The 13,016-nt window shown below is 33.3% G+C and overlaps 1 protein-coding gene across 2 annotated transcripts; it reads left to right on the top strand.

The window, feature by feature from the left end:
- Positions 1 to 2,903: 2,903 nt before the first annotated feature.
- On the top strand, positions 2,904 to 6,559 carry LOC130985659 (bifunctional riboflavin kinase/FMN phosphatase-like). 2 transcript variants are annotated; one of them, XM_057908733.1, is made up of 11 exons: positions 2,904 to 3,061; positions 3,443 to 3,559; positions 3,880 to 4,066; positions 4,674 to 4,804; positions 4,925 to 4,994; positions 5,094 to 5,159; positions 5,488 to 5,642; positions 5,722 to 5,817; positions 5,917 to 6,068; positions 6,156 to 6,239; positions 6,320 to 6,559. In XM_057908733.1, exons 2-11 carry the CDS (start codon positions 3,490 to 3,492, stop codon positions 6,452 to 6,454), a joined length of 1,146 nt encoding a protein of 381 aa, XP_057764716.1. In that variant the 5' UTR covers positions 2,904 to 3,061; positions 3,443 to 3,489; the 3' UTR covers positions 6,455 to 6,559. The 2 variants fall into 2 exon arrangements, with proteins under 2 accessions (XP_057764716.1, XP_057764717.1); XM_057908734.1 differs by lacking the exons at positions 2,904 to 3,061; positions 3,880 to 4,066 and having other exon boundaries at positions 3,437 to 3,559.
- Positions 6,560 to 13,016: the final 6,457 nt, after the last annotated feature.

Raw genomic sequence — 13,016 nt, forward strand, 5'->3', positions numbered from 1 at the left:
ACTATATAAAAGTGAGTGTTGCATCTTGATTAACATTGCTTATGGCCTTTTAAATGTTGTTAGATTAGGTTTACTTTGAATGATTATGTTACATTGTTTAGATTAGTTGAATTAGGTTACATTGTTTAAATTAGTTGTGTTAGGTTAAATTTTTTAGATTAGATTAAATTTTGATTAACACTACTTTAAGGCATTTTAGATGTTAGGTCACTTAGACTGATTAGGTTACATTGTTTGGATTAATTCGATTGGGTTACATTGTTTAGATTAGTTTTATTAGGTTAAATTGTTTAGATTGGATTAGATTAGATTAAATCTTCGATTGTTTATATTGAATATGCTTGAATGTATTTTAATTGCGTGGTCGATGAGAGAGAAGCAGATATAATATGTTTTGATTAAATATGTGTAAGCATGATTGTCTATATTTGAACATATTTAATTTTAATCGAGCATTAGTTACATCTATTAATTACCATCACCATACCTATTTATTACAATTTCGGGCATATTAATCCATACCTCATGTGTAGAAGTATAACTTTCCTCGTAAAATACCTAAATATGATAGTTAGGGACAAAATCATATTTTACGAGATGAAATCTTATAGTCATTGGATGATCATATTTTCGGTTCTAGCATTTAATGCACAAACACTTTATCTTTTCTCCATTCATGTGTTTTGGTTGAGAACTAGCAAAAATAACAAAAAGTTCTACACCATCTACGAATCCATAGTTAGAAGCTCATTTGCAACACACATCTATATTCACCCTCAATCGAAACTCATTTTTAAGCATACCGAAAAAGAATTGTTATAGAGTTTAAGCTAGTATTTTAAATTTATATTTTTTTTTGTATGATTTTATTGTTGTTAAAGTGTTGAGGTCATTTTTTAAAGTGTATTTATTACTGAAATTATTTTTTGGGGTTCTTAAGTTTTAGTCATCAATTGTTAAACCTAGGAGTGTCAGCCATTACTAGCGCCTTTGCATTTTCTCCCATCGACGACCCAATCTCTAAAATACCTAATCGTTGCTCTCCCATCGAGGACACAAGCATGATATAACTAAAATTAAAATATGTTCAACACAAACAATCATACTTTCACATAGTCATCCAAAACATGTTATCTATCTCCCCTACAGGTGGCACGATTAACATAACTATAATCAATTAAAATACATTAAAGCATATTTAACCTAAGTAATCGAATATTCAATCTAATATGAACAATTTAACCTAATATAGCTAATTTAAACAATGTAACCTAAACCAACTAATCTAAACAATGTAAATAACCTAACAGACCTTAAGTAGTGTTAATCAAGATTCAATGTAATCTAAACAATTTAACCTAATACGACTAATTTAAACAATGTAATCTAATCCAACTTATCTAAACGATGTAACGTAATAATCTAAGTAACCTAATCTAACAATACCTAAAATCATGTAATAGTCGCACAAAATCGATTTACACGATTTACAATTACATACTTTTCACAATTATACACTTTTTACATTGTTATACACATTCACGAAAATAGTGAGTAATTGTTACACAATTTTCGTGACTATTAAACCATTATATGAAAATCGTGTAACATTCTATTTTACATCATCACATGCTATTTTCGCAAAAGTGGGTAACAATTGCGAAATTATGAATATTTTTTTAAGAAAATTATTAACGGCATATTGATACATTTATATTAGAAAAAGTTAATATTTTAACTTTTTTATATTTATGAATATTTTTTTTTGGGTATATGAAATCCATATATAATACTACAAAAAATGAGTTTTTTTTTACATCCAAATTTTCTCTCTCCTCTCATCCTACCAATTTTCTTTGTCTTTTTTTTTTTTCATTTTTTTTCATTTTAAATATTTACAAAAAAATTATTAACTTCAATTCATGAAAAAAAAATCAATATGAATGATAAATTAAATATTAGAATTTTTTTAAAAAAACTATAAAAAATGAATTTGGACCGAACAAGTTATGCCGTTTAAAGTGTCAAAATTAAATTTGTTCTTCTCTCTCATTTATCTATAATGTCGACATCATACTCTTTTTTTCATTTTATTTTTGTTTGTTGGGAAAAAAATTAGTAGATGTCATTTTTTTTATTTCAAAAAAAATTACACGCTTGTTTAATTATAATTATTCAAATTTAAATATTTTTAAATTATAGTAATAGTTTTTAATACAGTTAAGGAGAAAAAAATTTGTATTAATTTTAATATGAATTTGAAAATAAAAAATTCGTTATATATATGAAAATAGAATTTAAAATATTATGTAGTTTTTTTAAGTATTTGTACGAATTATTTATTTATTTATATAACTATGTTCATTATTATATTTTTATTTTTATATTATTCGTATTTTTCTTAATTTTTTTATAAGCAATAAGATTATTAGATTGGGACGGAGGGAGTATTATTTAAGTATTTCGTATTTTTCTTAATATTCGTGTCGAAAAGAAATAAGATTATTAGATCGAGACGAAGGAAGTATTATTTAAGTGGAATCATTTATTCACTCACAATATAACTATTTCTATTAAAACTTGTATCGTCCCTTAATATGATTATTTTTTGTAAAGGGTGGAAGTATATCATAATTTATGTATCACACAATATGGGGTACTAATAAGTACTCTCTGCGTCCCACTAAAAATGACATGTATTCAATTTTGGATCGTTCCATTATAAGTGATCTATTTGCATAAATGAAAAAAAAAATTAAGCTTTAAAATGATGTAGGTTCTATCACTTTTAATCAATTTACATTTTTTTCTTAATTCTTGTGCCGAAAAATTTTGAGCTAGAGGGAGTAAGAAATTAGAATAGCTAATTCCATTGCTCTAATATGGAGTAGGAGTATTAAGAAAAAGCAAAAAAGAAAAAAAAAGACCCAATAAGTCGAGCAGATTCTCTCTCGTCTCCATCGCTCTTGTCGCCGTGCCACTATATAGATAGATAGCATTCTGTTGAAGTCTTTTCTCTCACCGGTTTTTGGATTATATTTTTGTGCTGCCGCCGTTGAAGGTTCGATCTTTATATCAAGAAACTGCACTTCACGGATACTGCTCTCTTCTTCTCCACTTTACTTTTCTTCCTTTTTTTAACGTGGCACCCAAATCAAATTTGAGCTGATGAATGCATCAGCCAGAAAGATGCTCATTTTTGTTTTAAATAAAATAAAATAAAAATTCTCTCAAAATCAGATTTTTGTTATTTCATCCGAAAACCAGAACGTCGCCGTCTCCCTCGCCCAAATTGACTGCGGTAGCGGGGCTACGAACAAGATGTTTATGATTGAGTTAATTCTGCTATCACGAATCAATCTCTGTTTTGCTTTCCTGAATTCCTGTGTAATTAACCACTACCAGAGTTATGAATCACTTATTTGTCTTGTTTCTGCAACAGGCTTCATGGTTGAAGAATCTTAACTTTGCTCTGGTGTGCTATTCGTAATGACAAGTTCCTTGAGAAAGCTCGTGTCTTGCGTTATCCTTGATTTGGATGGAACCCTTCTTAATACAGGTGGGCGTTTATGTTTCTTTTCTAGAGAATCGTTTATATGAATGCCATTATAATAGTACTAAATTTCTGCAATGATCTAAACGGAAAGGAAAGTACTTTTACTAATGTCCTTGTGGAGAAATAGAAGTAAGGCCAACTCATATACTTAGTATATCATCATAGAGTTACTGTATTAACTATCCTTGCTTTATGTTAACTTCTAGTTAAAAACCTCATTCAATGTGTGATGAACTTTATACGGCTTATTGCTTTTCATTGAGACTTATGCTGGCATGCGCTATGTCCTCCAATGTTACTTATGTAAAGTTTATTTATATCAGATGCCATTGTGCATGATGTCTTGAAGGCTTACTTGGTTAAGTATGGAAAGCAATGGGACGGAAGAAAATCTCATAGAATCGTAGGAAAGACACCCTATGAAGCTGCTACTGCTATTGTTGAAGATTATGAACTTCCCATAACTACAAATGAACTTTTATCACAACTTTCTCCAATATTCTCGGAAAAGTAATGTTGCCTGTCTTCTAGTTCCTCTGCTCTTTATATTATTGATGAAGTTGGTCATTATTAAGATCATGCATATCTTCTTACTTGGCTAACGATTCCGAATTCTTCTTTCTAAATTTTGAACTTGTGGGATGGCATATTAAATATTCTATATTTGAGGCATAAATGTTTTTCCTTGTTTCATCTTATTAACACCTACAGCGCCTTTTTTCATTTCTTTGTTTAGAAACTCATGCAGCAACATGGTCTTATAGAAGTATTTCTTTCTGGCAAATATCGGAGATTAGTTTCTTTTCTCTGTTTGTGTGAAGTGAGGAACTTAGTTTCCGTGTTTTCTTACCAAAACTTTGCAAAAATAAGGTTTAAGAAGAAGAGGCACGACTGCTTGATTTAGTAACTCATGCCATCTTTGCCGATGGAGATAATTTACTATAGGAACATGTTGGCATATGGATTCCTTTTTCTCTCATTTGGTTTTCCCTGAAGTTATCAGTTATTATAGTATGTTTCAATTATGTTATTGGCAAGATGTACCTTCTTTCTTGGTGAGGACTGCCTGAAGATCACTCTTTATAATTCACTAATTGTTTCTTAAATTTTATATTAGATGGTGCAGCATCAAAGCGCAACCTGGTGCAAACAGGTTAATTAGCCATTTGAGGAGTCATGGTGTGTTGATGGGCTTGGCTTCAAATTCTTCGAAGGAAAATATCAAAACTAAGATTTCTTATCATCAAGGTACTTAGATGTGAAAATTCAATTAAAGAAGCTCGTTCTCTGTAAAGCTGTTTTCCTGCACCCAAATTACAGATGTGTATGATTTTCATTTGTTTTTCGTCTGGCATTCAAATCTTGTAGGTTGGAAAGAATCATTCTCTGTCATTATAGGTGGTGATGAAGTCACTTGTGCGAAGCCATCTCCTGAAATGTAAGATTGATTAAGATCGGCTTTATCATGGTACTTTGGATGCTTCTTTCACAAAAGAATGTAGTCATGCCCGTACGATTTTTTGGTTCGTTGTTGCAGATATCTTGAAGTTGCTAAGAGGCTAAAGGTGGATAGTCCCAGTTGTCTCGTCGTTGAAGATTCAGTGTAAGCATTAAATATTAATGAAGCATGTTGCAAATGCAATGGGTGGACAATAATACTTCTAGCAAGTTGAATTTTGAGATTTGTGGTACTTGGATATTTTCATATTGAATATGTTATTTTTCCCATGGAAAAACATATGCCTGCTAGCGAGATATGTGATTTCACAAAGATTTAAAGACTAGAACTAAGTTTCCAATGGTATTGACTACTTTGTGGAATGAGTTTCTTTTAGTTTTATTCATGTACACTTGTGAATCAACATTGCAACTTATGGAAAATTAAGAAATCACAATGCTATTTTATATGATAACTTCATGTATTATTCTAGGCCGGGTGTTGCTGCTGGTAAGGCAGCTGGAATGGAAGTGGTTGCTGTTCCATCGCTTCCTAAACAATCCCATATTTTCACCTCGGCAGATGAGGTGATCAACTCCCTCCTAGACTTGCGACCTGAAAAATGGGGCCTACCTGCGTTTGAAGATTGTGAGCTGCTATTTCCTGGCTTGGCTTGTTTTGTTACATTGTCTTTTTCCTCTACATATTGATTAAGCTATTGCTGCAGGGGTGGAAGCTACTTTACCAATAGAACCATGGTACATTGGTGGTCCTGTCATCAAGGGCTACGGCCGTGGTTCCAAGGTGCTCGGGATTCCTACAGGTTTCTTGATTTCCGAATCTCCATAAACGGCAGAACTCAAGAACGTATTCTTGTTATTTTGATTGGTCTAACAAACTTCGTCTTCTGCTGCTCTTCCAGCTAATTTGTCGACTGAAGGTTACTCAGATCTCCTCTCGGAACATCCTTCCGGTGTTTACTTTGGGTGGGCCGGACTAGCAACTCGAGGTGTTTACAAGATGGTAATGAGCATAGGTTGGAACCCTTACTTCAACAACACCGAGAAGACAATTGTGAGTCGTGCTCGTTTAGCTCTCTACTAACCTTACTCTGCGATCTGCATTTGCCCATTCCATTCTTATCCTATGAGATCATTACAGGAGCCATGGCTGCTTCATGATTTCAACCAAGACTTCTATGGTGAAGACCTGCGTCTTGCTATTGTCGGCTATATACGGCCTGAGGTATGTTACAGGATCACTGTTTCGCATGAAGAAAAACTGGTGCTTCTTTTATAGCCAACGTTGATGGCTTCGTTGTACAGGCCAACTTCTCCTCGCTCGAGAGCTTGGTAGCGAAGATCCACGAGGACGGGGAGATTGCTGCGAAAGCGCTTCAACTCCCTCAATATTCCAAGTACAGGGATGATCCATATTTGAAAGTGGTAGTTTCTGGTTAAATTCATCAGTTTATCAGAGGCTGAAACATGTAATGGAAGGATGGTTTAAAGTAACTCATTTTTATTGGGGGATTGTGATAAAAGAATAAATTGTTATCGTTTTAATTTCCTCTTCCAAGCCTTGATGGATAGTAATCTATCCATGGGAACTCTAAGTTCGTGCTTATTGAAATTATAATGAATTGTCAAGTAAACTTAACAATTCATTATAATTAAAATAGAATTAAATTATGGAAAAAGCGAAAAGGAATTAAAGCTAAAAAAATTGAAATACTAAATCTATAAAAGAAAACAAAGCTACGTAATTGAAAAGTAAAATAAATAAATAAAAGATTAAAAGTTTTAGTCAAATAGTTTCGAATTGAATGGATTATTCTGAATACAAACTAATTTCGAGTAGAATACTCGAATACTATTATTTAAAATATATAACAAAAAAAAATGGAATTGAATATTCGAATCGAATGCGATTAATTCGAATAAAAAAAATAATATTCAAAAGATGTTGATATTAAATTTTAACAGTACTATTTAAATAGTTTCATGAATCCAAATAAAAAATTAATGATATTCCTTCGACTCATTTCGGAGGTGATTGGTATAATGGAATGGAATGGAATGGAAGTAGGAATGAAATGAGTGTGGGAAATGAATGACAAACATTCATATGTTTGGTATACACAAGGAATACCAAAGGAATGGAATTGTCATTCTTTGTTTAATTTAATTTCTATGATAATTCTAAAAAAAAAAAAAAAAATCAATTCATATGATTGGTAGCTAGAAATAAAGTTTATGAATTGAATGAAATTATTTTATTTTATTAAATTACATTTTACATCACTTTAAAGGTATAAAAATTATAAATATAATTGAGTAGATAATAGTTTATTGATGTATTTCATGAAGAATATTTGTAAAAATTTAAATTAAAATGGTAATTTTGTGGATGTAATATATGTATTAGACTATTGCTTATTTAAAGTTGATAATATTTTATTTTAAAAAATATATATTTTTTATTGAAAAAATATTTTGAATAATAATAATAATAATGCATGTTTTATACAAATATGCATGTCAAAACTTAAATTTAGGGAGGTGTATTCGTTTAGGATTTTAATAGATTTTTAAAATCCTGAGATTTTAAAAATCTACAAATTTCACACAGATTCTACATGTATTTTGAAATTCTAAATAGATTTTGAACAGATTTTGTAGGAATTTTGACAAGAATTTGACGTGATTTTTACGGATTTGAAATCTACCATCCCAGCGCTCGTTGGAATTAATTGAGCGCTGGGACTGCTCCCAGCGACCGCTGGCCTCGACGCTTCCATTCCACCACATGCAATCAGACTACAAAACCCCAAAAAAATAAAAGTAAATTAAAGAAAATGGTTAAGGTACAAATGGCCCCCTAAACAAGACACCCCTAGAGCGTATCCCTCCTCATTCTCGATGTTGGCCCAAATCTATCTATACATATATAAAAGCTGGTCCATCCAGCCAAAAAAATTTCCCGCCCTTTTACTCAATTTATTTTTGGAAAGTTGACTAATTTATAGGATGATATATATATATATATATATATATATATATATATATTTATTTATATTCTTAATTAAATGTAATTAAATCTACATTTAATTGAACGACATTTATTCCCATCATCTATATATGAAATTTATATGTAAAATTTGTAGATCACTTATTTCAATTAAATCTTTTGTGAGAAATATTCATCCAATAAATAAAATTCAAAATATAAATACATATAAATTGCATGGGATCTTGTAGTCATTTGCAAAAGTGAATATTCTTTTTGATTTACACGCAATTTTAGACTATAGATTGTTTTTGAATTTAAGAGAATAAAAAATTATTTACGAACTCGTAGCAATATCTCATATAAATTATTTTTGATTTACACGCTATCTCATAGATTGATTTCTAATTATTTTCAATTAAATCTTTTGGAGATAAACAAAAGAAGGGCTATATAAGGTGGCTATTAATTTTTTGTTGTGATTTTTGCAAAGTATGACAAATAATAATAATAATAATAATAATAATAATAATAATAATAATAATAATAATAATAATAATAATAATAATAATAATAATAATAATAATAATAATAATAATAATAATAATAATAATCATCATCATCTTACTAATGCTAAACACGACACAATAGATCATTCAATCATATCTCCATAAATCATGACCCACATTGATTATGTTTCTATGTTTTGTCTAACAAATCAAAATACCAATATACCAATCAACTATCAACGAAATTATGAAATACATATTAAGTAGAGTAAGGTATTGATTGGTATGTATGATTAATGGAATTTTTGTATCATCTTTACAGCTAAACAAAGGAGACGAAGAAGAAGCCCTATCTCAGGCATGCATGACGTCAGATCTAAGAGAGAGAGAGAGAGGTGATAGTGTGAAATGTGTAATTTGGCAACATTCCATATATATCTCCAAAAAATGTAACAACTTTTTATTATCGTCAAACCAAAATCAACTCCATTATCAAAGCATCTCATTCAATATAATATATTAAATTTGTATCTCCCATCAAATGTGTATCCCCGTGGCCTATATAAACTAACTTTTGGTGTGAAATTTTTACTTATACTCACTTCTTCTTTTGATATTCATCATTTCTCTAATCACTAACATGCCGACCATGTGGTCTTTAGTAAAAAAATTACAACCAAATAATGCCAGATCTGCAATGAATTAAACATGAGGCTATTTTATTTTGAAAGGGAAAGTTGTCACAGACCATAATGCAGGACATCAAGTATTGATACTAAGCATGACACTGATACCAGTTGATCCAAGACTACCGCTCAAGTTTCAACGGCAACAGTTCCCTATTATTGTTTCTTATACAATGACTATAAACAAAAGTCAAGGTCAATCACTCTCTCATGTGGGTTTATTTTTTAACAGGCTTGTTTTTAGTCACAGTCAGTTTTATGTAGCTATTTCTAGAGTTACAAGTCAAAGGAGTCTGAAAATCTTGATATGTAATGAAGACAAAGTAGATTATTAATTCTACAAATGTTGTATATAAATTATAAAGAAGTGTTCCAAAATTTATAATAATAAGATGACAAGTTTGCAATTGTCTTTTCATGTTGTATTTTCCTGCGTGGAGTTTGGATTTGCACGACTTGGGTTTTGTGGAAAGAGAGAAATGAATGCAAATTCAATCAAGGTAAGTGGAATGGAGAAAAGCTGTTTGCAGAGATTAAATCGAGGCTTTGGGGATGGAAGATGACGTACAAGATGTCGAGTTCTACCTCGGATTTTAGGAACTGGTTCTTGGCTGCTTTCTCGTAGGTTTTTTGTGCTGGTTTTGGGTGCCTTTTGAACTTGAGTTGATTCTCTTGATACTCTTGTTCTCTTGCTTGTATCTCGGTACTACTGGTACCCTTTCGGTATAATACACCTTATTTCTGATTTAAAAAAATGTATTATTATTTTCACCTTTATTTTTAAGTAATTTAAAATGTTAGTCTTAAATATAGTTTAGCAGTAACATAGTTGGTATAACAATTGTATAATAAAATATTTTTAAATAATTTATTTTAGAGATTATACAAAAGTGTCTTTCAGAATGTTACAATAAAATGCTTATATTGTTCGATGTCTTACTTAATCAGGTATAGACATCCTATGAACTTTTACGTAAATGGATGAATTTTAAAATAAGTTATGATATTTTTTATTATTTTATATCTTTATTTTAATTTTAATAATTTTCAACAAAAATATATTCATATTTCTTTTAAAAAATTAGTTAAGCAAAACCAAATTTTAACAACATATGTAATCCCGTGCATCGCACGGGTAAAACACTAGTAAATCCCTAAAGTCAATAAAAAGGGTACATTTAAACCCAGCAAGTTAACGGCCGTCTAACGTCGTTAAGTTGCTGGGTTTAAATGTACTTTTTTTATGGACTTTGGGGGTGTATTTGGGCCAAGGTCGAGAATGGGGGGTATACCCCTTCACCCTCTCCGCAAAAACCTCTGGCACCGCCCCGCATGCCGCCATTCCCTTCTCTTCTCTACGACGACCTCACTTATGCCAGTGGACTTCCCTGCGGTGGATTTCAGCACAGGGAGCTATGAGAGCGCCAAGAACGAAGCGAGCGGCGGCGGCAGCTTATCCGCGCAGAGCATCGCGGCCAGGCAGAGGAGGCGGAAGATCACGGTGAAGACGCAAGAGCTCGAGAAGCTGGTTCCTGGCGGGCAGATGATGAAATTGGAAATCTGATTTTGAAATTGATTGTTCTTCTTGGTAGGTTGCGTTGAACCTTCTTCGTGGAGTCCGGCGTGGGAGGGCAGATGATTCGCGTATTTTTGGTGGTGGGTTTGGATGCCGAAGTGTCATTTTTCTCATCCCACCGCACCGACGTTGGGAGACAGAGTGTCCATGAACGGGAAACGATCGGCGAGGAAGCGTGATGTCTGGAAACGTCACAATCATTCTCTAGCGTGGCACTGAATGCGGCGGCGATGGGAATCGGAAGAAGGCGGCGACTGCTGCTTAAAAGGTGGGCTCCACGAGAAAATAAAAAAAATAAGTTAAACGAGAAACCAACACCTAAACTAGAAAGCCGTAAACGAGTAGTAAACGACACCAGATTTACGTGGTTCGGTCGAGAAGACCTACGTCCACGGGGATTTGGGGGTTTTTCCACTATAATCGAGAGAGTCTTTACAGTTTACAAGTTGTGGCTATAAAAATGAATATCCCCCAATTTCCCAAAAAAAGCCGATGAATAGTAATAAACAATGACGAACAGTGCCGGTGAACAGTGACGAACAGTGACGATGAATAGTACCGGTAAACGGTGACTGGAAAAACAGTGAATCTCACGCCTTAGCTCGATTTTCCCACAGACGGCGCCAATTGGTGAAGCACGGAATCACCAACACCTAAACTAGAAACTAGAAAACAATAAACGACACACGGATTTACGTGGTTCGGTCGTCGAGACCTACATCCACGGGAGTTCTTCGTTGGTTTCACTATATTGAGAGTATTTACATATTACAAGTGTGTAGCTCGAATGAATTGATCCCCCCATGCTAATACTAAAGCTTCTATTTATAGTTGTGAGAATGAACCCTAAAGGCCTCAGGCCCATGAACTTTAACAATTGGGTTTAGGCCCAAAACTTAGTACAATGATCTTAATCTCCAAGCTGAACCATCATTCGTGACTGCGTGGAAAGGCACTTTGGCTGCGCTGCTCTACGCTGCTGTGCTGCGCGGCTCTGGTCTGCGCTGTTTTGCTCTAGCTGCGCAGCTCTACGCTGCTCTGGTCCGCGTTGCTCTGCTCTGGCATGTCGTCTCTGGTGACGCGGGCTCTTTAGGCATCTTCGACTGTGTTGGCACCTCTCGACTGCGCAGGCTCTTCGTATTCATTTATTATCCCGAGTCTTTAGTTAAAACCTGCGCTGGTTAGTTTATATAATAATAATAACAATAATCATAACAAGGTAAAATAGGCTTGGATTACTAAGCACAGCGCTGATGAGTATTCCAGTCCTCATCACGGCGTTAGACGATCGTTAACTTGCTGGGTTTAAATGTACCCTTTTTATTGACTCTGATGGTTTATTTGGGCCAACATCGAGAATGGGGAGGGTTACGCTCTAGGGGTGTCTTGTTTAGGGGGGCATTTGTACTTTAACCCTAAAGAAAATTCCACCACAGCTCGTCGGAGAGCAAAAATCAACCCCCATTTATACGCTTCGCCGCCGTCTCCGCCGCAGCTGGTCAAGTAAGATCACTCAAACATTCTTTCTTGCACAATTATTCCACACATAATAGATATGGGAGAATTTGATTGAAAGGGGACGAAATATACTAGGCAAGAATTCAAGAAATTGTTAAGCGGTTTCTGGGTTTCTTGATTTTGTGTGAAATGGTTCGGAGGGGAAGTGAAGTGAACCCAGCGACCGCTGGCCTCGACCGCTGCTCCATCTGCGCCGTAACCAGTTTTTTCTCAAATCCAATCCAATTTAACGGGCCCATCGATCGCTGGCTTCTTCGAGCCGCGGCCGCTGGAACCCAACCGGCGCTGAAATATGAAATCTTCCGAATTCTCGTGATCAAAGGTCGGATTTGTTCATGTGTATTTTTTGAATGAAATCAATGAAAATCAGTCCAATTTTAAAATCCATAGATTTTTAAATACCTCTAGATTTTCATCGATTTTTAAAAGTCTGAAACAATACCTCTGAATTTTTATAGACTTTTAAAAGTCTTGAACGAATACACCCAGATTTTAAAAGTCTAGAGAAATCTATTAAAATTCTGAACGAATAAACCCCCCTTAGATGATTTAAAATGAAATGAAATGGGCTAATACCATAATAGATGGAAGGAATGACCATAATGATGATTCCAAATAAAATGGTGATTCCTACAAAAAGAACATACCAAAGAATGGAATGAAATAAATGTACGAATCAACATTCCATTCCCACCTCCATTCCATTACATGGTATCAATACATT

Source organism: Salvia miltiorrhiza, chromosome 5 (genome assembly GCF_028751815.1).
Source record: "Salvia miltiorrhiza cultivar Shanhuang (shh) chromosome 5, IMPLAD_Smil_shh, whole genome shotgun sequence".
Lineage (NCBI taxonomy): Eukaryota > Viridiplantae > Streptophyta > Magnoliopsida > Lamiales > Lamiaceae > Salvia > Salvia miltiorrhiza.

What these genes read in the sequence shown, in the direction of transcription:
- LOC130985659 (XM_057908733.1), top strand. Translation starts at nt 3,490, where the DNA reads ATGACAAGTTCCTTGAGAAAGCTCGTGTCTTGCGTTATCCTTGATTTG. An exon ending in CCTACCTGCGTTTGAAGATT is followed by an intron (nt 5,643 to 5,721) that starts GTGAGCTGCTAT and finishes CTATTGCTGCAG; the next exon opens with GGGTGGAAGCTACTTTACCA. An exon ending in ACAACACCGAGAAGACAATT is followed by an intron (nt 6,069 to 6,155) that starts GTGAGTCGTGCT and finishes AGATCATTACAG; the next exon opens with GAGCCATGGCTGCTTCATGA.